Consider the following 23,632-nt stretch of genomic DNA (forward strand, 5'->3'; position numbering starts at 1 on the left):
GGGGCATATATGTCAGAAAGGGCAGTGAGGTTATTTACAAGCTCATGAATTTCACCATCAATTGTTTGCTATCTGACTATTTGGTGCCAGGAGGTTTCCGAGCAGTCTGTTAGAACATAATAATTCATAATTTTAATGTTTCAGCATGTTATATATTGCGATTTCAGCTTTGGTGGCTGCAAAGCATAGGCCATGAATATCACATAATATGTTTAGAGGCCTGGAACCAAAGTTTGACCTGTATCTATAACCTTGTTGATCTTTTTCATTGAGATCACATCTGTATGAATGTGTGCAGTTTGGTGTGTAGGTTCTAGTGGAAGACAGTTCATGTTGTTGCAAGTAAACTATCTTTTTAGGTTTATTGTGGCTGGAGTATCTCAACAAGACTATATTCAGGTCTATCATTATGATGACATAATTGTATTGACGTTGTAGTGAATATAATTGCAACTGAAAGGAGGTCATGGAGCTGGTTTTTGGTGTCTTGCAGATGTCATTAGTTAAGCATTTTTGTCTGTGTACACTTATTTCAGTGAACATGAATTCAGCCTGTCTGTCTTCAGTAGGGTTTGATGTGCTTAAAACTTTGGGTTTGAGATCAGCTCATCCATATGCCCTGACACTTCTGTCATATTTGTTTTATCTAAGAAAAGTATATCATGAGAGATGAACAGATGCAGATAATATGTTTTGGACAGTAGACTTACATGAAAGTTAAGTTGGATGAAGAGAAGACTCAGTTCTTTGTAACGTACGGATAAAGATTGGATCTCGAAATAAACTACTAACGGCTGTGACACATTCTGTCGAGCTGTTTGGAGGAGTTTATCTGACAGGTAAGTCTCTGAGTGTGCACCTACCTGCAGAGTGGAGCAGAGTCGGGGAATTTGCATGCAATGTGAGGGCTGCCATCTCTAAGTTTTAACAAAAACAACAAAATAAAAAAATGTATTACAAACCTTTTTATTGTTTCTCAAAATGTTTGCATTTTAAATTTATACACTTTTTGCACACATTCAAAACACTTCTGGAAACATTTTTCCACTCTGGTGTCAGTGATGAAAATCCCTGTGAACACATTTTTTATCTGACATAATATACAAAAAGAAGGCATTGACTGATACTTCTGGCGAATGAACAAGAAGACATTAATTTGGTGTTTTTTCACTGTTAAATAATAAACTTTTTGACATGATACATGGTAGATGAAACATTAGTTACAGTTTTGGTTGCTTTTTCTGATTTCATTGGTGACTTGTCATAAAAAAAAATGTTGTGTTCTGTCCATCATTAACTTTTCTTCAATTCACTAAAGCAAAGTTTTCAACACGTCCAATGTAGTCAAAGAAACAAGTGATGATTTTTCTTGAAAGTGGTTTGCAAACAAATCACTTTTGTCGATTTCATTTCTACTTGGAATACCCAGATAGTTCGTCAGACGTTAGTTTCTGGTTTATAAGGATGTATCACACTTTTGTCTCCAGTTAAAATGCTGTATATGGATTGTGCAGTCAAATTTTGATTTGTAAGTTTTCATGCAAAACCAAATGCACTGCAGTTTACAGTGTTCCTAAGGATCTCATAGTAAATCACTTGCCTATCCCATTTAATTGTATAGGGCATGGCATTGATAATTTTTCAGTCGACGGTTAATTTTGGTGGAACTTCATAAAATTTTGCAAACCAAACTAAGCTATATTTTCTGAAGGCTCTTGATTATCAAAAGTCTTACAAGAAGATTCAAGGCAATGTTGTTGAGTTAGAGCTTTATGAAAACCTTAGGAAATTAACTAATGGTGACTTTTAATTGAAATTTCCTTTTTTCACAACACTGCTCTAAGTTGTCACTGTAGACAGACTACTTGATATATTTCTGAACTGCTGTTGTCTTAATGGTAGCAGATGTCGAATATTGGAACAATAATAATCTCATAACTCAGTAGCGCCTAGTGGTCATTTGTAAAACCTTAATAGGTGATGCTCCCTTATATTTTTGTTGTTGTTGTTGTTGTGTTTTCTTTCTATTGGGAGAATGTGAATTCTACCAACAACCTGAGAAGAGCTAATCAGGGTTCTTAGCTGAGAGTATTAATAGAAAAAGATTCTTTTCTTGTGACTAGTTTCTCATCCTTTTATGAGCAAGTGATTCATATTGCTGCTCTTGGCCCAAATATTTTGCATGATTAACCAACAGTTATTTTGTTTCAAGTACTACAAACTGTTTAGTGTATAACAGATAACTCTTTGTTAGCCAAGCCTTGGTTTTGTAGATTTGATGGAAAATGTGTTTCTTGGGCAAAGGTGCCACTTGTAATATGTCAATTTGAAATGTGGTTATAGAGAGCTTGATAACCACAACCTTTGCAAAGACATGCAAGAGCACATTGTCTTTTACTGTTTCAGTAAATATGTATTTTCTTTTTAAAATAGAACAGAATTGCTACTTGGACCTACAACAGCCCCACATAAAAATAATTTGGTTCATGTATCTGTGAATGATTCTAATGCTGTCTTATTTTTCAGCATGCAGACTGGAATATTCCCCAGGTATCGAAATATGTATTTGAATTACAGTCATCTTATCTTTTAGTTCCAATCCTACCACTATGTAAGAGGTGACACATTTTCTTTTTAATAAAGGAGGATTGCCTTTTGTGATTACACATTTTGCTGTGTGTGCAGTATACACTCTCAGATTATTATATTTGAGACAAAATTAAACTATGTGGTGGACCAGGATTCAAGCCCAAAAGTTCCTGTCTATTGTGTCTATAGTACTGCCAGTTATGCTATAAATGTGAGCCTCACAATCAAAACCTCAGTCTGTCATTCTCCTGCTTTAATGCTAGATTACCACCTCTGTTGTAAAGCTGCAAAACTTAATTGTAGTGTAAATTCTATACATGACAAAAATATAATTTTGAAAATAAGCTTGAGACATGGTAAGGCACTCTGTACCAGAGATGCTAATTCAGTGCAAAATAGTGAGGCTCAGTTTACCTGGGTATATACGAAGGAAACCAAGAGAGAAATTGAAGCATTGAGGCAATCTATGAGGGGTGCATTGGTAGCACACTGTGCACAATGTTAGACTTTTTGGATTCAAATACCAAATTGGTCCAAAGTTTCAAATTATAAATAAAAATTTTAGTGTCTTTTTTGTGTACACTAGGAAGATGAAATCATTATGAAAGTGCTGCAAAATCATAAAAATTTAATCTTAAAGAGTGTCTAACATTTTTATTATTTTATCGTACACTGAAGTACCAAAGAAACTGGTATACGCATGCATATTCAAATACAGAGATACATAAACAGGCAGAATATGGCGCAACGGTAAGCAACGCGTATGTAAGACAACAAGTATCTGGCACAGTTGTTAGATTGGTTACTGCTGCTACATTGGCAAGTTATCAAGATTTAAGTGAGTTTGAACATGGTGTTATAGTTGGCACACGAGCAGTGGGCCAAAGCATCTCCGAGGAAGGATTTTCCCATACAAGCATTTCACGAGTGAACTGTAAATGTCAGGGATCCAGTAAAATATCAAATCTCTGACATCGCTGCGGCCGGAAAAAGATCCTGCAAGAATGGGACCAATCATGACTGAAGAGAATTGTTCAACATGACAGAAGTGCAGCCCTTGTGCAGATTGCTGCACATTTCAATGCTGGGCCATCAACAAGTGTCAGCGTGTGAACCTCTCAACTAAATGTTAGCGATATGGGCTTTCGGAGCCAAAGGCCCACTTGTGTATCCTTGATGACTAGATGACACAAAGCTTTACTCCCCACCTGGGCGCATCAACACCGACATTGGACTATTGATGACTGGAAACATGTTGCCTGGTTGGACAAGTCTCATTTCAAATTGTACTGAGTGGGTGAACATGTATGGCTATGGAGACAACCTCATGAATCCATCTGACCCTGCATGTCATCAGGGGACTGCTCAAGCTGGTGGAGGCTCTGTAAGGGTGTGGGGCATGTGCAGTTGGAGTGATATGGGATCCCTGATATGTCTGGATACGACTCTGACAGGTGACATGTACGTAAGCTATGGAGACAACCTCATGAATCCATCTGACCCTGCATGTCATCAGGGGACTGCTCAAGCTGGTGGAGGCTCTGCAATGGTGTGGGGCATGTGCAGTTGGAGTGATATGGGATCCCTGATATGTCTGGATACGACTCTGACAGGTGACATGTACGTAAGCACCCTCTTGGATCACCTGCATCCATTCATCTCCATTGAGCATTCCGACGGACTTGGCAATTCCAACAGGACATTGTGACACCTCACACACCCAGAATTGCTACAGAGTAGCTCCAGGAACGCTCTTCTGAGTTTAAACACTTATGATGGCCACCAAACTCCCCAGACATCATTATTGAGTGTCTTTGGGATGCATTGCAATACGCTGTTCAGAAGAGATCTCCAACCCCTCCTTGCACTCTTACATATTTATAGACAGCCCTACAGGGTTTGTGGTGTCAGTTCCCTCCAGCACTACTTCAGATGTCAGTCAAGTCCATGGCATGTCATGTTGTGGTACTTCTGCTTGCTTGCGGGGTCCTACACGATATTAAGCAGGTGTATCGGTTTCTTTGGCTCTTCAGTGTGTGTCCATCATTGGTCCCCTCTATTGAATTATACAAAGCTTTATGCAAATAGATATTATTATTCAGTAATTCAGTTCTGTTCAATAATAATTCAATAATGCAATAGTTATAAAAAGATTATAATTAATTATTACGTAAGACAACTTTTGATCTTTGACCTGCCTGATAGTTTGTCATTGTTTCAGGGTTTTTCCCCCCTGTTTGACATCATCTACCCTTACAACCCTTTTATTGATCTTCATTTGTAGTCTGGTTTGAGTATCTTGTAGTATTTATTTATTTATTATTTGTGTTTATTTATTTTTGTCATTTATTGGCATTTGTAGTCCACTTATACCCTTCTTAATTTCTGTAATCCATTTCATATACGGAGTGGCGCACATAAAACCGGCCTGATCCGGAATGCGAACACGTGTGAGTAGCATTACTAGCTTGTCAGTTTCTTCGCCACCTTCCAACAACAGTAGTGTGTGAGTAGTTCATATGGAAAGTAATCATTATAAACCGTGTACTACATTGTCATGCTGTACGCCATTGAAGAACATGTGTTCATAGTTGAAGAATATGTGCAGTGTGAATCCATTAAGGTTGTTCATGACACTTTTCATGAAAAGTTTCCTGAAAGTAATATTCCTGTAAAATCAGTGATTCAGGATCTAGTGAGAAAGTGGCGTTCGACAGGCGGTGTTGTTAATTCAAAGAGAAATAAGGCTCCGACTGTATGTACACCTGAAGTTGTGGCAAACGTGACGGCACACATTGAAAGAAGTCCCTACAAGTCAACATGACTATTATCACAGCAATGTGGAATATCTCACAGGTCATGTCAATGCATCCTTCATGGCTTAAAAATGAAACCTTACCGTGTGAGTGTTGTTCAGCAAAGAAAAGAAGCAGACAAGGGTAAGCGTATTACACGCTGAAACAAAGTTGACACTCGGCGCGGTGACTGATGGGAGCGATCGTAAAGGCATTTCCCATTTACAGTGGATCCCATCAGCTACCGTGCCGAGTGTCAACTTTGTTTGCGCGAACAATACACATTACTGTAATTGCGTTGGATGGATGAAGCTTGGTTTCATCTGTCGGGTTATGTTAATTCACAAGACACTGGGCTACAGAGACTTCCCATGGCATACTGCAAAAGCTGTTACACGATTTAGAAATTGATGTATGGTGTGCTGTATCTCATAACAGAATTATCGGGCCATTGTTCTTCAATGAAACTGTCAACACACATTTTTACTTGCAAGTCTACGTACAATGAATTTTCGGCTCTGGTAACTCCAAACAAAAAATGTTGTGCATATTTCCAGTAAGGTGGGGCAACTTCTCATACATCGGATTTGTCCTTAGCGCATATACATACTGATTTTACAGAAGAGAGGACCATTAGTAAGGGTTTGTGGCCACCCCGCTCTCCCGACTTGTGACCATGTGACTTTTACCTCTGGGGATTTCTAAAGGCTAGAGTCTAATGCAGCAATCCCAGAATGCTTGACACATTAAAAAACAACATATGTGAAGAAATTTCGAACATTCTTTAACATGCTTCGACATGCACAACTTTGCTTGGATGTTGGCGAAGAACATTTTGAACACAGACTTTAAATTCCTTTCTAAAATATGCTTATTAAACTAGTAAAAGTAAATCTGTTATTTAAACTGTTAATTACATAGTTAATAATGAAACTGTACGATAAAAATGTAAGAAAGCGATGATGTACGCTGATTTTCTTCATTCATATTCCTTTCAGCGCAGGGGCCGGTTTTATGTGCGCCACTCTGTGGCTTCTACTATTCCACCATCTTTCGATTTTGCCTTACTAATTCTATTTTATGGTATTCTGGTCAGATATTCAAAGAATTAAATGTTGTTTCTCCAGATCATGCTCATTATCAGTTCTATTTTCTTATATACTGTTTCATTTGAAGCTATTTTCCAGTGCCCGTTTACTTGATATTGTTTACTTATGCATGTTGTAGGTAGCTTTCTGTCTTGAATGTGTACGTGGTGTTTGTGGTTGTGCAACTGTTTTATAATATTTTATTTTTAAAGCTGTCAGTAGGCTTCTTTTGTTGTATGTGTTTAAGTAATGTAATTTGCTTTGTTCAGTTTTTCTGTTCTATTTTGTCATACTGACTTCTCATTCAAGTTGTGTGGTATGATTTCAGCTCTATATTTAAATTTATTGACAGTTTTGATTTCCTGTCTTGTTTGCAGATGTTGGATTAATTAGCATAATCTTTATTTTTCCAAACAATATTCTAAGGCTGATGTTCCCAGCTATTTTTTTGTAGTGAATTAACTTGTCTGGTTACTTGAACAATGTTTGCTAGGAGAGTAAAAGCATCAGCAAAACCCTCACGTTCTAAACTTATATAACTTTTGGAGCTTCCACTTCTAGTGTTATTCTCTTACCCAGTGTCTCATTATATATTCTAGTGTGCAGCTGAATAGTAATGGCAATTGGCAGTCACCGTGTCTTAAACATGTTTTTTGAAAAACTGTTCAGAAATTTCTCCTCTAAACTTGACTTTTGATTTGGTACTGGTTACAGTAAGTTCTATTAGTTTAATCAGTTTCAGATGAAGTCCTAGATTCCTTGGAATTTTATTACTGTAGATATGTGGAGAATCATATGTCAACAAATCTATTTGGCCAAAGATTTGTTATGTTCTCTGTAATATGCCATAATTAATTTTAAACTAATTATCTGGTCTGCAGAGCTTCTGTGTTGTCTGAAACCTCCCTGGTATTCTTCTAATTCCTGTTCTATCTGTTCCTTGATTCTTCCACATAAGATCTTGGATATAATGTTGTACGTGCAGTCTAGGAGAGAATTTCCTCTGTAGTTGTCTATATCACTCTTATTCCCAATCTTGTGTAGTGAGTAGACGATGACCCTGATATTTGAGGAATTGTTCATTTATTCAAATTTTTGTTAGAATCATGTGTAAGAAGGTCTTGACTGTGCCATTTGAGTTTTTCCACATTTCAACAAACACCTGATCTTCTCCACATGCCTTATAATTTTTTATCCTTTGATTGCTTTTTCTACTTTTTGGATAGTTGGTGGGGTTTTATTTTATGGGTTTGGTTTTTGTCAAGGTATTTACATTGATTTGTAAGAGTTCTTTTGGTTCTTTGCATTTCAAAAGTGCTTTAGCTATGATTTCAGCATTTTCTGTGTTACTGTGTGTGATTCTTCCATCATAACCTTTCATTATTAGCATAGGAGGTTCATATTGTTCTGGTTGTTTCCAAAGATTTTGTAGTAGTTCCTGGAATCTGTTTTTTTATCCTCTACAGAGGTTTTTTATGTCATGAAATATTCTTTCAGTTCTCCTAATGTTTCATGTGATATTTTTTTCTTTCTGTTTTTGAGGTTGATGGCATTTTCTCTGTTTTTGAGGTTGATGGCATTTTCTTCTGTTAGTGTACTTGAAACTTTAATCATGCTTGGTGTCTTTCTTCATAGAATTGTCACTTTCTGGAGTCCACCGTGCATGTTTTCTTCGCTAGTTCAAGAGGTTTTCTTAAACTTGGTACCAGTTCTCCTATATCATCTTTTAATTTCATAGTATGTTGGTTCTTGATATGTCATTTTTAATTTAATTCCTCTGATCTGGATATTTCTCTGTTTTAAGTGTATTTGGCTTCCTCAGTAACTACTATATGTTGATATAAACATACATTCTCTTCAGAATTCTGTAACTCGTTGGCTGTTTTTGTTTATAAAGTTATTTGGTCTCTATTTTCCAGTTATACATACATATTTTCTTTGTTTCACAAGCTCAGCTATTGAAGTCTCCGAGTAAGATTTTTACATTTTTCTGAGCATTTTTATTGTACAGCTTTTATTCATTGTTTTAAAAATTAAAATTTGCAGCTCTGGCATGTGTCTGCATCTGTTTCTTGACTATGTTATGCCGTTTTTGTACAGGCACTATGAACAACATGCACTATCAATCACGTGACCACAGCAGCATGCTGCATGCATTTGTTTTTGACACTCGCTAATAATGCAGTAGTTATAACCTTCTGAAGAAGGGTACTAAGTGCCTGAAACTAGTTAAGGCAGTAAAATTTCTTTTGTGCAGTTGGTTGCTGGTTATTTCAATAAATACAGCTATAGTTGCTGAAGATACATGAAATACTAAATGTATGAATGTCTTTGAATATTGTATTTATTGATTATATGCACTGATTTTAAATATACAATTAGCCTTATTACCAATTTTGTCTTCTGAAACATAAACTCTGAGAGCTAACTCTGTCAGACAACCCCTGAGAACAGATTGTAAAATTATGATTAGTAACATTTTCTTGGGCAGTTGAGCAATACTTAACAGTGACTGCAGTTATTCAATTTAGATGCATTTGTTCACCTGTTCAGTCCTCTTTTGCTGATGCAAATATCCCTGTTCCTTTCCAGTACATATCTATGACTTTCTCAGTGGCCTATGCATTCCAAAGACAAAACTTACTACTCGCAGTTCTTCATTGGTGCACATAGCAAAGATGCCACAATGTTATTGAAACAGCTCATTGTGCAAGTGATGCCATCTGTTAGCATACAGCAGCACCTTCTCAAAATGTCTCTCTTTCCTTCGTGGGATTTTGAAATAAATGCAGTGTTCACCTTGTGTAGCAGTGTAAATACACTGTCATTTTTTGGAATGCTCTTATACATTCATAAACATTTTAGTTGATAATACTATATAAAATTTCATTATCTTGTTTGATTTCACATAAGGTAATCAGGAAACAACTCGAAGTCGGCCACTTTGTGAGAAATTATGGTATTCCTTTTGCATTTCCCTGTACAATAAATAAAAATATCTCATTTTTTACTATAGTGAGATTAAGCGAAATACAGAACCTCTTTTCTATTTATTAGATATTATTTCAGCCATATTTTCCTATTTCTTGCATGTTTATCATCAAATTACAAAATGACTGAAAATAAAAGGAAAAGAAGTACTTTAATGTTTGTTTTATTTTTCAATCAGTGAGCACTTTCACAAACTCAGATATTTTGAAAATGATGTACCATTCTCCACATCAGGCTGTCATGAACTTCCTTGGGAAACATTTTGTAACAAAACTGTGATCTGTGTCAGGAAACAGTTGTCAAGAATGAGAAGAATCCAAAGACAACACAGATACTGAATACAACTTCTTAAACAAATACAAACTGTAGGCAGTAACAAATGTATATAGCCAGTTCTGCTTTTGTAATATATCAGCTTTTTAAAATCTTCACAGCATCTGTATTGTCCCTCCTTCAATACAAGAGATAACAGTAAAGTTTTTGATTGTACCTCACGATACAGAATTATACTGTGATTAACCCAAGACTCCTGTGTGGTAGCAATTGCGATAGCTTTTTTCCATCAGCATTCAACCTGAGTCAAGAGTAAACATTTTATTGTTTCATCCTACATAACTTTTCATGCAGGCTTGTATAAGCTCAATAAGGACTGAAATGAGTGTGGTATGGAAGAAGCCTTATTATGCTACGTCTGTCTGTAGCGGTTAGCATCAGAGCATACTATAACTGCTGACCTGTTGATGGTATGGAATAAGAAACAGGATTGTCATTGATGTGGGCAGTGGCATCATTCTCCCTCCCCGAGGCCAAACTATCAAGTCACAAGTTATTTTAATCGCATAATATACATGTGAAACAAGTGTGTGATATTATGCAATTACATTGCAATAGCAATGAAAACTCACTTACAATTTGGTATTTTGAAGCCTAAATGAAAAACTTTTTTTTATTAAAACAATATTTCTTTATACTTGTGTAAGAGAACCAAGAAATAAAACTGTAAAAATAAGAACACATCAGTTTTTATTAAATTATTCAGTTTAATCTCATGTTACGGATAAGACATTTTGCTGGCGTGCTTGCAAATCAAATCAGTTTTTGTAAATTGTTGATGGTGTACAGTAACCATTCGTTTTTATAAAACTCAAGTTTTCGTTTGGGTAAATCATGTTCTGAAATTTGATGGAGTGTTTACCTTTGTCCACAGCTTGAAGATGAATATGAGGAGATTGTACAAACTGTTAATTATGATCTCACAGCAGTTGTATGTCACGTAAGTGAATCTCGACATCCAGAAAGGAATAATCTTGTGGCACTTATAAATGTTCCATCTTCATACCATAAAAAAACTACCTCATCCTGTGACAGTCAGTGGTACATCTTCAATGATTTCACGTGAGTTTCCATTTCCTGAAATCTTATTTAAATTGTACAGCATAAATTTGTTAATACTATTATCCTGTTTTTTTCCCCATAATTATATTCACAGTTACACATTCAGAACAATGTTTATCTTTTTCCTCACATTTTTGAGGAAAAAAAACAAATTTCTGTCTATGGTGAAGATTGTGTGACTGATTCTAAAATGCGAAGAAGTTTATATAAACCACATAATCCTTATTAGTTTTGGCTATACACTAGCCACCTTCAGAATCTGTATTAAGAAAATGACAAATAGTCTATTAAAATCTTAAAGTCCCTAAAATTTTTGTCTGTTGTACCTGCAAGTGACCTAAAGTCAAAATCAAAATAAATGTTGCCCATAAATACACTTTATAGCTAACATTTGATGAAAAAATGTGTTCCTGACTTGTTTTCGTACTAAATGTGAAGGAAAAAAGAAACAACTGTGAAAGTTAAGGACAACCAAGGTGTGCATCCAAGTAATGTCTCATTTTCTCTAGTCTTTTTGCTAGACACCACGTTAATCCTTTATATGCCAAACTAGAACCTGGCACAACTTTAAATGTAAAAATAAAAATAAAATAAATTATATGAAAAGGATACTATGAAAAAGATTTTTAAGGTCAAATAGTTCAGGTGAAAATGAGAACTTACAATTCAATGAGAGAACATCAATGGAATATGGAACAGTGAAACTGAAACAACTACAATATTGACCTAGCCAACATATAAAAGGAAACACACTCTCCTCATGGTTAAATCTGAAATAAATGCAACAAGTAAAACACTATTTAAGTTGGATATCAAAAGAACAAGAGCATACTATAACTGCTGACCTGTTGATGGTATGGAATAAGAAACAGGATTGTCATTGATGTGGGCAGTAGCGTCATTCTCCGTCCCCGAGGCCAAACTATCAAGTCACAAGAATATGGAACAGTGAAAACTCGAAGCTGGAATACCAACAATACTAGGAAAAGGATAGATTGCTACTCATGGTAAATGTTACCTATTGAATTGCAGACAGGCGCAATGAAAAGACTGTCACACATTACAGCTTTTGGTCAAACCTTCCTTCAGCAAAGACACATTCACACAAGAAAATACACTTCATGCACACACGGGCACTGCCACTGGCAGCCCAGGCCAGAATGTGACTGTCATGTGAACAGCAATCTGGAGTCGGGTGGAGAATGGAGTGCGATAGCAGGGTATGTGTGGGGGAAGGGAACACCTCTGTCTGTTGGGTCGTGCAGGGGGCTAGATGGCATCCTGATGAGACTGATAGGTGCAGCATCAGAAGGTGGGATGTGGAGGGGGGGGGGGGGGATGGGGACTAATAAAGGTGAGAAGCAGAGAAAGGGAAAAGAGGGGCAGGTGCATTGGCAGAGGGTCGCACACAATGAGGGTGAGGGACATGAAAAGGGAGGAGGTGATAGGGCAGAGGGTGACGAACCTTGGGGGACGACGTAGGGACAGTAGGTTCTGTTGACTGAGGCCAGGACAATATTAGGAACAGAGAATGTATTGTAATGATAACTTCCATATAGACAGTTCAGAAAAGCTGGTAGTGGAGGGGAGGATCCAGATTGTCCAGGCCATTGAAATCAAGCATGTTATGTTCAGATCCATGTTGTGCCACATGACCACAGTTTGGCAGTGGCCATCCATTCTGGTGGGCAGCTGCTTGGTAATCACCAATGTAAAAAGCTATGTTGTGGTTGCAGCAGAGCAGGTCTACAACATGGCTGCTTTCACAGGTGTCAGGGATTTGATGAGATTAGATAAGCCTGTGATAGGACTGGAATCTGGGTGGATAGGCAGGGTCTTCCACAGGGCTATGATCACTGTGGCAAGGAACTGGAACTGGGAGTGGGAATGGCATAGGGACAGATGGCATGATGATAAAGAAGGCATGATGATAAATACCCAAAGCCCTGACAAAGGATTTGGTTCAGTTGTTGCAGTACAGGGTGGTATTGGGTAAAAAAGGGGACACACTTTTCTAGCTTGCTCTGGGGGGGGGGGGGGGGGGGGAGATTTGCTGTGTGTGTGTGGGGGAAATGACATGGCAAATCTGTTTTCAGACTAGGTCTGGTGGATAATACCTTTTTATGAAGGCCTTGGTGAGACTTCTTGTCACTGAATATAATGCTATTCCTGGGTGGTCAGGCTGAAAGGGAGAGCTTTTATAATGTGGAGGGGATGGCAGCTGTCAGAATGCAGGTGCTGGTGGTGTTTGGTGGGTTTAATATGGGCAGGGGTGTAGATGGAGCCATTAGAGAGGAGGAGATCAACATCCAGGAAGGTGTCATGCCTAGCTGAGGAGGACCAGGTGAAGTGGGTGGGATGGAAAGTGTTGATGTTGTAAGGGAATGAGGATATGGTGTCTTGGCCATGAGTCCAGATCCTGAAGTTATCGTCAATGAACCTGAACGAGACCAGGGATTTGGAGTTTTGAGAGGCTAGGAAGGTTTCCTCTAGATGGTCCATAAACAGGGTGGCACATGAGGGTGCCATGCTGGTGCCCATAGCAGTGCCTTAGATTTGTTTGTGTACCTTTCCTTCAAAGGAGAAGTAGCTATGTGTTAGAATAAAGTGAGTTGTATGACAAATGAGGTAGTGGGTTGGAAGTCTGAAAGATGTTGGGAAATGAAGTAACCAATTGCAGGTAGACAATAGCCATGAAGGATGTTGGTTTATAGGGAAGTGGTGTCAACAGTGACCAGTAGGGAAGCAGGAAGTAAAAGGGGGCCACTTTTTGCACCATACAGTTATCTTACCTAAGTCATTTTCCAAGTCATTTTGAACATCTGATGACTTTACAAGACAGTAAATGACAGCATCATCTGCAAACAATCTAAGATGGCTACTCAGATTGTCTCCTATGTCATTAATATAGATCAGGAACAATAGAGGGCCTATAACACTTCCTTGGAGAACACCAGATATTACTTCTGTTCTACTCAATGACTTTCCATCTATTACTACAAACTGTGACCTTTCTGACAGAAAATCTCGAATCCAGTTGCACAACTGAGGTGATACTCTGTTGGCACGCAGTTTGGTTAGGAGATGCTTGTGGGGAATGGTGTCAAAAGCCTTCTGGAAATCTAAAAATATGGAATCATTTTGACATCCCCTGACAATAGCACTTATTACTTCATGAGTATAAAGTGCTAGTTGTGTTCACAAGAACGATATTTTCTGAGAGCGTGCTGACTACGTGTCAATAAATCGTTTTCTTCCAGGTACTTCATAATGTTCAAATACAGTAGTTGTTGTTGTGGTCTTCAGTCCTGAGACTGGTTTGATGCAGCTCTCCGTGCTACTCTATCCTGTGCCAGCTTTTCCATCTCCCAGTACCTACTGCAACCTACATCCTTCCGAATCTGCTTAGTGTATTCATCTCTTGGTCTCCCTCTACGATTTTTACCCTCCACGCTGCTCTCCAATACTAAATTGGTGATCTCTTGATGCCTCAGAACATTCAGAACATGTCCTACCAACCGATCCCTTCTTGTGGTCAAGTTGTGCCACAAACTTCTCTTCTCCCCAATCCTATTCAATACTTCCTCATTAGTTATGTGATCTACCCATCTAATCTTCAGCATTCTTCTGTAGCACCACATTTCGAAAGCTTCTATTCTCTTCTTGTCCAAACTATTTATCGTCCATGTTTCACTTCCATACATGGCTGCACTCCATACAAATACTTTCAGAAGTGACTTACTGACACTTAAATCAATACTGGATGTTAACAAATTTCTCTTCTTCAGAAACGCTTTCCTTGCCATTGCCAGCCTACATTTTATATCCTCTCAAATTCGACCATCATCAGTTATTTTGCTCCCCAAATAGCAAAACTCCTTTACTACTTTAAGTGCCTCATTTCCTAATCTAATTCCCTCAGCATCACCCAACTTAATTAGACTACATTCCATTATCCTTGTTTTGCTTTTGTTGATGTTCATCTTATATCCTCCTTTCAAGACACTGTCCATTCCATTCAACTGCTCTTCCAAGTCCTTTGCTGTCTCTGACAGAATTACAATGTCATCGGCGAACCTCAAAGTTTTTATTTCTTCTCCATGAATTTTAATACCTACTCCGAATTTTTCTTTTGTTTCCTTTACTGCTTGCTCAATATACACATTGAACAACATCGGGGAGAGGCTACAACCCTGTCTTACTCCCTTCCCAACCACTGCTTCCCTTTCCTGTCCCTCGACTCTTATAACTGCCATCTGGTTTCTGTACAAATTGTAAATAGCCTTTCGCTCCCTGTGTTTTACCCCTGCCACCTTTAGAATTTGAAAGAGAGTATTCCAGTCAACATTGTCAAAAGCTTTCTCTAAGTCTACAAATGCTAGAAACTTAGGTTTGCCTTTCCTTAATCTTTCTTCTAAGATAAGTCGTAAGGTCAGTATTGCCTCACGTGTTCCAGTGTTTCTACAGAATCCAAACTGATCTTCCCCGAGGTTGGCTTCTACTAGTTTTTCCATTCGTCTGTAAAGAATTCGTGTTAGTATTTTGCAGCTGTGACTTATTAAACTGATAGTTCGGTAATTTTCACATCTGTTAACACCTGCTTTCTTTGGGATTGGAATTATTATATTCTTCTTGAAGTCTGAGGGTATTTCGCCTGTTTCATACATCTTGCTCACCAGATGGTAGAGTTTTGTCAGGACTGGCTCTCCCAAGGCCGTCAGTAGTTCCAATGGAATGTTGTCTACTCCGGGGGCCTTGTTTCGACTCAGGTCTTTCAGTGTTCTGTCAAACTCTTCACGCAGTATCATATCTCCCATTTCATCTTCATCTACATCCTCTTCCATTTCCATAATATTGTCCTCAAGTACATCACCCTTGTATAGACCCTCTATGTACTCCTTCCACCTTTCTGCTTTCCCTTCTTTGCTCAGAACTGGGTTTCCATCTGAGCTCTTGATATTCATACAAGTCGTTCTCTTATCTCCAAAGGTCTCTTTAATTTTCCTGTAGGCAGTATCTATCTTACCCCTAGTGAGATAGGCCTCCACATCCTTACATTTGTCCTCTAGCCATCCCTGCTTAGCCATTTTGCACTTCCTGTCGATCTCATTTTTGAGACGTTTGTATTCCTTTTTGCCTGCTTCATTTACTGCATTTTTATATTTTCTCCTTTCATCAATTAAATTCAATATTTCTTCTGTTAACCAAGGATTTCTACTAGCCCTCGTCTTTTTACCTACTTGATCCTCTGCTGCCTTCGCTACTTCATCCCTCAAAGCTACCCATTCTTCTTCTACTGTATTTCTTTCCCCCATTCCTGTCAATTGTTCCCTTATGCTCTCCCTGAAACTCTGTACAACCTCTGGTTCTTTCAGCTTATCCAGGTCCCATCTCCTTAAATTCCCACCTTTTTGCAGTTTCTTCAGTTTTAATCTACAGTTCATAACCAATAGATTGTGGTCCGAGTCCACATCTGCCCCTGGAAATGTCTTACAATTTAAAATCTGGTTCCTAAATCTCTGTCTTACCATTATATAATCTATCTGATACCTTGTAGTATCTCCAGGGTTCTTCCATGTATACAACCTTCTTTCATGATTCTTAAACCAAGTGTTAGTTATGATTATGTTGTGCTCTGTGCAAAATTCTACCAGGCGGCTTCCTCTTTCATTTCTGTCCCCCAATCCATATTCACCTACTATGTTTCCTTCTCTCCCTTTTCCTACATTCGAATTCCAGTCACCCATGACTATTAAATTTTCGTCTCCCTTCACAATCTGAATAATTTCTTTTATTTCATCATACATTTCTTCAATTTCTTCGTCATCTGCAGAGCCAGTTGGCATATAAACTTGTACTACTGTAGTAGGTGTGGGCTTCGTATCTATCTTGGCCACAATAATGCGTTCACTATGCTGTTTGTAGTAGCTTACCCACACTCCTATTTTCCTATTCATTATTAAACCTACTCCTGCATTACCCCTATTTGATTTTGTGTTTATAACCCTGTAGTCACCTGACCAGAAATCTTGTTCCTCCTGCCACCGAACTTCACTAATTCCCACTATATCTAACTTCAACCTATCCATTTCCCTTTTTGAATTTTCTAACCTCCCTGCCCGATTAAGGGATTTGACATTCCACGCTCCGATCCGTAGAATGCCAGTTTTCTTTCTCCTGATAACGACATCCTCTTGAGTAGTTCCCGCCCTGAGATCCGAATGGGGGACTATTTTACCTCCGGAATATTTTACCCAAGAGGATGCCATCATCATTTAATCATACAGTAAAGCTGCATGCCCTCAGGAAAAATTACGGCTGTAGTTTCCCCTTGCTTTCAGCCGTTCGCAGTACCAGCACAGCAAGGCCGTTTTGGTTATTGTTACAAGGCCAGATCAGTCAATCATCCAGACTGTTGCCCTTGCAACTACTGAAAAGGCTGCTGCCCCTCTTCAGGAACCACACGTTTGTCTGGCCTCTCAACAGATAGCCCTCCGTTGTGGTTATATACAGTACATGTGGTTATATACAGTATATGTTCCAAAACCCTACTGCAACTTGACGTTAGTGATATAGGCCTGTAATTCAGCAGATTACTCCTACTTCCCTTTTTGGTATTGGTGTGACTTAAGCAATTTTCCAGTCTTTAGGTACAGATATTTCTGTGAGCGAGTGGTTGTATATAATTGCTAAATATGGAGTTATTTTATCACCATACTCTGAGAGGAACCTGACTGGTATACAATCTGGACTGGAGGCTGGAGGCCTTGCCTTTATTAAGTGATTTAAGCTGCTTCATTACTCTGAGGATATCTATTTCTATATTTCTCATCTTGGCAGTTGTTCTCGATTGGAATTCAGGAATATTTACTTTGTCTTCTTTGGTGAAGGAGTTTCGAAAAATTGTATTTAATTGTTGTGTCTAGACAAGACAGCCTAGACACAATGAGAGGAAGCCGAAAGGCACGCGCTACGCTAAAGCAGGATGGCGTGAGGTCTGAAACAGGATACGTAATGAATGCTATAAAGAAAAGTACGTACCTTCGGGAATACTTAACTTTAATCCATCCTTTAGGTACATCTGGAGATTGTGGCGATACAAGTGAGACTCTTTAGATACATGCAATGTTACTAATGGCGCCTTGCTAGGTCGTAGCCATTGACTTAGCTGAAGGCTATTCTAACTATCTGCTCGGCAAAGGAGCGGGGCTTCGTCAGTGTAGTCGCTAGCAAAGTCGTCCGTACAACTGGGGCGAGTGCTAGTCCGTATCTCGAGACCTGCCTTGTGGTGGCGCTCAGTCTGTGATCACACAGTGGCGACACGCGGGTCCGAAATGTACTAATGGACAGCGGCCGATTTAAAACTACCACCTAGCAAGTGTGGTGTCTGGCGGTGACACCACATTCCTCCCCCACAAATCGGCGAACGGTCGTGCTATAAGGCTTCCGCCCGCCGTGGGGAGGACCCCATGTTGACGTATGCGATGAGGTGGGGAGCCTAACAACAGGCGAGGCCGTTCCACCCGCACCCGGCCATTCAGTCCGAGGGGAGCTAGGAAACGCCTGAAAACTAGTCCAGGGTGCACGTCAACATGCGGTGCATGCGCCCGTAAAGAGACAGGAGGGGCCGAAGGGTCGACCTACATTGCGTCGGGGTACCCGACGCGCGTAGACGCCATGTGGTCCGGAGCGGGCAAGAGTCCCATGGCGAAGGACAGCTGGTCACGGGAAGCGATCGGCGGCGCGTGACCCAGGGAGGCGCCTGGCGGTTGCAGCGAAGCGTCCACTGCGGGCGGCGCCGGCTGGAGGACACGCGGCGGCGGCGGCGGTGCGGCGCCATGGGGCAAAATGGAAGGCAGCGTCGGTAACACCTGGGGATGAGGTGAGCCAGTAGATGGGTCCCCAGGGCGCTGACCGGACGGCACCGTCGCTGAAAGCAGACGGGGAGTGGCAGAACCCAGGCGATGACAGAGGCGCAGCAGATTGAGGTGCCGACGCACCTCACCAGAGGCCCCCAAAGCCAAATACATCGTGCGGCCGAGGCAGCGAAGAATGCTCCCTGCGAGCCAACGCCGTGAACCTCGATAGTTGCGATAGAAGACAACGTCGCCTGGAGCAAAAGCAGGAGTCTGCCGCTGCACAGGAACCTGATGCGGCGGGTGCAGCAAAGACATCACGGTTCGACGAGGACGACCGTGGAGCAACTCAGCCAGCGAGCGACCATCTCGGGGCTGAGAGCGATACGATGACAAAAAGAGCAACAACGCGTCCTCCCGAGAATGCGACTCTTTCAACTTCAACATCTGCGACTTGAAAGTCCGGACCAATCTTTCAGCGGCACCGTTTGACTGAGGCGAAAACGGCGCGGATGTCAGATGTTGAATACCATTGGCCGTGCAGAATGACTGAAATTCTGCGGACATGAATTGTGGGCCATTGTCGGAAACAATAGTGTGTGGCAGACCTTCATTGCAAAAGATAGCAGACAACGCTTGGATGGTGGCAGTTGAAGTCGTGGAAGACATCCGGACAACAAAAGGAAAATTACTGAAGGCATCTACCACAACCAACCATCTAGCATTCCAGAATGGACCAGCAAAATCGATGTGCAAGCGTTGCCAAGGGGAAGTGGCTTTCGGCCATGCAAAGAATTTCCGCGGTGGTGCGGATTGTTGTTCGGCACACGCCATGCAAGAAGAGCACATATTCGTAATCGCAGCATCGATTCCGAACCAAGTACAGTGCTGACGAGCAAGTTGTTTCGTTCGCACTATACCCCAATGTCCTTGGTGGAGAAGCCGTAAGACAGAGGACTGTAACGAACGTGGGACCACGACTCTGGACTGATCATTATCAGAACGCAACAACAAAACACCACGTCGTACAAAAAGTCTCTCCTTGTGAGCAAAAAATCGGCGAACCAACGGATCCGCGATCCGAGACTTTGACAAAGGCCATTGCGTAGCAACAAAACACCAAACGGTAGCAAGGACCGGGTCAGCAGCTGTGGCTGTAGCTACACGACAAAAATCAATCGGAAACGATTCGACCACGTCATCAGTTTCCGCATCAATGAACATGCAAGCAAGTTCGGAAGAATCGAATGCTCTATCCTCAGCAACAGGCAAACGGGACAATGCATCGGCGTTTCCGTGCTTAGCAGTGGACCGATACAAGATATCGTAGCGGTACTGCGAGAGGAAAATAGACCAGCGAATGAATTTCTGCGCTGTACGCGGAGGTACAGGCTTGTTTGGATGAAAAAGCGATGTCAAAGGTTTGTGGTCCGTGATGATGGTAAAGTGACGACCATACAAGAAATCATGGAACTTAGTAACACCAAACACGAGAGCCAAAGCTTCTTTCTCTATCTGTGAATAATTTCTTTGCGCAGATGAGAGCAATTTGGACGCAAAGGCAATAGGGCGATCATGCGATCCATCTTTGGGCTCAAGCACAGCACCGATCCCGAAATCCGATGCATCTACCATCAACATAAGGGGTTTCTGGGGATCGAATGGCGTAAGGCAAGTATTTGAAAGCAACGCCGATTTCAACTGGCGAAAAGCGCGTTCGCATTCCGTCGTCCAGGCGAACGGAACACCTTTACGGCGTAAGCGATGAAGCGGAGCTGAAATGGAAGAGGCATTGCGCAGAAAGCGATGATAATAGTTAATTTTACCCAACACACTCTGTAGCTGCTTCAAATTCTGCGGCGATGGCAAGTCTTGTATGGCACGGAGGTGTTCTGGACTGGGATGGATGCCTTGGGCATTGATTACATGTCCCAGATATGGCAAGTCACAAGCAAAAAACACACATTTGTCCTTCTGCAAGCGAAGACCATTTTGTCGTAAAACCTGAAATAATGTTCGAAGATTTGCTAAATGTTCATCTGCTGTCTTCCCGGAGATCACAATATCGTCCAGATAGTTCGCAGCAGTAGGGACCGACGCACAAACAGTTCGTAAATATTGCTGAAACAATGCAGGGGCGGATGCACACCCGAATGGCAGTCTTTTGAATCGGTACAAACCAAGATGCGTGTTAACCACCAAGACGCGCTGGGATTCGGCGTCCACTGGGAGTTGCAAGTACACATCTGCTAGGTCCAACTTCGAAAAGTATTTACCCGGGCACAGTTTATCAAAAAGATCTTCCAGGCGGGGTAAAAGAAAAGTTGCAGTCACTAGTTGTGGATTCACAGTGGCCTTGAAGTCCACACTAAGTCTCAATTTTCCGGAAGGTTTTGGCAAAATTACTAAGGGTGAGGCCCAGAGAGAAGCTTGCACACGTTCAATTACACCTTGTGATTCTAAATCGTGTAATGTTCTTGCGACCTCATCACGCAATGCGTGAGGAACATTGCGCGCTCTGAAAAATTTTGGTTGCACGTTGACTTTCAGTTCCAAATGTGCTTCATAGTTCTGAGCGCAACCTAAGCCCAGTGCAAAAATGTCTGCAAATTCCGCACACAGACGAGAAACACTGTCTGAAGGCACAGTCTGATTCACTGATAGGACCTGATTTACTATAGACATGTTAAACAACTGAAATAAATCTAAACCAAACAAGTTCACTGCAGTAGAAGAACGAATTTGTTTGTCCCTTGTATGTTGCAAGAAGAGTGCACTGTCCTAACACAGGGATCTGCTGTCCTGAATAACTAGTGAGCCGAACATTTGCGGCACGCAACGGAGGTTTGCCCAGTTGGTTGTACGTGTCATGATTGATCAATGAAACTGCAGCTCCGGTATTGAGCTGGAATGGTATGACCTTGCCATTAAAGTCCAAATCTACAAAAAGTTTATTGTCCTGCTGACGACAAGAGCGACTGTCTCGTGCAATTTGAACTGATACAGGTACAGCATCACTTGCTAATTGACGTGATTTCCGGCGACGTCGACGCACACTTTTTGTGGGACGAACACAGTCACTGTTTGAGAAAGTGGCACTGGACGGTGTGGAATTAACTACATGAATGTCCATGGGCGAAGGTCCACGAGCACGAGCCTGAGTGTCCTTGGTTCGATTCCGGCGTGAAGCAAAGGGCCTGGAATGAGTAAGAGTGACTGATCGGAGCTTTTTCTGGCAAACACTTTGAACATGTCCTTTTTTATGACAGTAAAAACAAAGAGCTTGGCGTGACAGGCAATTGTCACGCGAATGTCTAGTTGCACACCGCGGGCATGATTTCACTGCATTTGCATGCTTGCGCGGCACACGTGGAGAGCTAGGCGGCAGCTGCGCAGACGAGCGCGAAGGCTGTTTACAGTTCCGTGCAGCCCGCCCGGCGGGCCTGTTAATGTGACGCACGGCTGGCGAAGTTTCAAATGATTCCTGTGCAAAGTCAAGTGTGTCTTGTCTATCTAATATGTCTATCACTTGTTGAAGGGAGGGATTAACTAGTTTCAAAATCTGTTCCCGTATACGAACATCACAAAGGTTCTGTGCTATTGCATCACGTACCATAGTATCTGAATAAGGGAGTCCACATTCACACTCAAAAGCACAATCCCTTGTAAGGCCTTGCAATGTTGCAACCCACTCCCTATTAGTCTGACCGGCCGTACGTTTCGTATGAAAGAAAGTATACCTTTTTGCAACTACATTAACTGTTTCTTTGAAATAGGCGTCCAATGCCGACAAAATTTCTTCATAGGACAGAATTGCTATGTCGCGTCGGGGAAATAATTTCACTATCACACGGTACGTTTGCACCTCTACACAAGACAATAAGTGAGGCTGCCGCTTGTTAACCTTGAATTCTGTAGGCGGCGAGATGAAATCCAAATTGGCGTGACCACTCCGTCCAGCTTTCCATAGCTGGGTTAAATGGCCGGAACTGGGGTGCGACAGCATGTTGAGGCTGCGGTAGCGGTGAAGCGGCGGCTGCCGCATCGTTTTGCATCGCACGTTGACTCTGAACGAGATGTCCAAGGGCATCCAATAACGCCTGCGTCTGCTGATTCTACAAGCGATAAAATTCGGACAGTACATCTGGCGAAGCCATGACACAAGTAGATGTAAGCAATTAGAAAGAACAAGACCCTTTCCGTTGACTCGTCGCCAGAAATGTTGTGTCTAGACAAGACAGCCTAGACACAATGAGAGGAAGCCGAAAGGCACGCGCTACGCTAAAGCAGGATGGCGTGAGGTCTGAAACAGGATACGTAATGAATGCTATAAAGAAAAGTACGTAGCTTCTGGAATACTTAACTTTAATCCATCCTTTTGGTACATCTGGAGAATGTGGTGAAACAAGTGAGACTCTTTAGATACATGCAATGTTACTAATGGCGCCTTGCTAGGTCGTAGCCATTGACTTAGCTGAAGGCTATTCTAACTATCTGCTCGGCAAAGGAGCGAGGCTTCGTCATTGTAGTCGCTAGCAAAGTCGTCCGTACAACTGGGGCGAGTGCTAGTCCGTATCTCGAGACCTGCCTTGTGGTGGCGCTCGGTCTGCGATCCCTGACAGTGGCGACACGCGGGTCCGACATGTACTAATGGACCGCGGCCGATTTAAAACTACCACCTAGCAAGTGTGGTGTCTGGCGGTGACATCACATTAATAACTCTGCTTTAGTGGCACTGTCATCAGTGACTTGACCGTTGTTATCATGCAGTGAAGGTATTGATTGTGTCTTGCCACTGGTGTGCTTTATGTATGACCAGAATCTCTTTGGGTTGTCTGCCAGACTTTGAGTCACAATTTCGTTGTGGAAATTATTAAAAGCATCTCACATTGAAGTACGCACCATATTTCGAACTTCT

At 41.1% G+C, this 23,632-nt stretch overlaps 1 protein-coding gene across 2 annotated transcripts in view; it reads left to right on the forward strand.

The window, feature by feature from the left end:
- The window catches only part of LOC124607454 (PAN2-PAN3 deadenylation complex catalytic subunit PAN2), a 322,573-nt gene that overhangs the window by 233,934 nt on the left and 65,007 nt on the right, over positions 1-23,632 (forward strand). For both annotated transcript variants that reach the window (XM_047139789.1, XM_047139788.1), the window contains exon 16: positions 10,671-10,858. In XM_047139789.1, the coding sequence (XP_046995745.1) occupies positions 10,671-10,858 (188 nt within the window). The remainder of the gene's footprint in view (positions 1-10,670; positions 10,859-23,632) is intronic.

Source organism: Schistocerca americana, chromosome 3, assembly GCF_021461395.2.
Source record: "Schistocerca americana isolate TAMUIC-IGC-003095 chromosome 3, iqSchAmer2.1, whole genome shotgun sequence".
Lineage (NCBI taxonomy): Eukaryota > Metazoa > Arthropoda > Insecta > Orthoptera > Acrididae > Schistocerca > Schistocerca americana.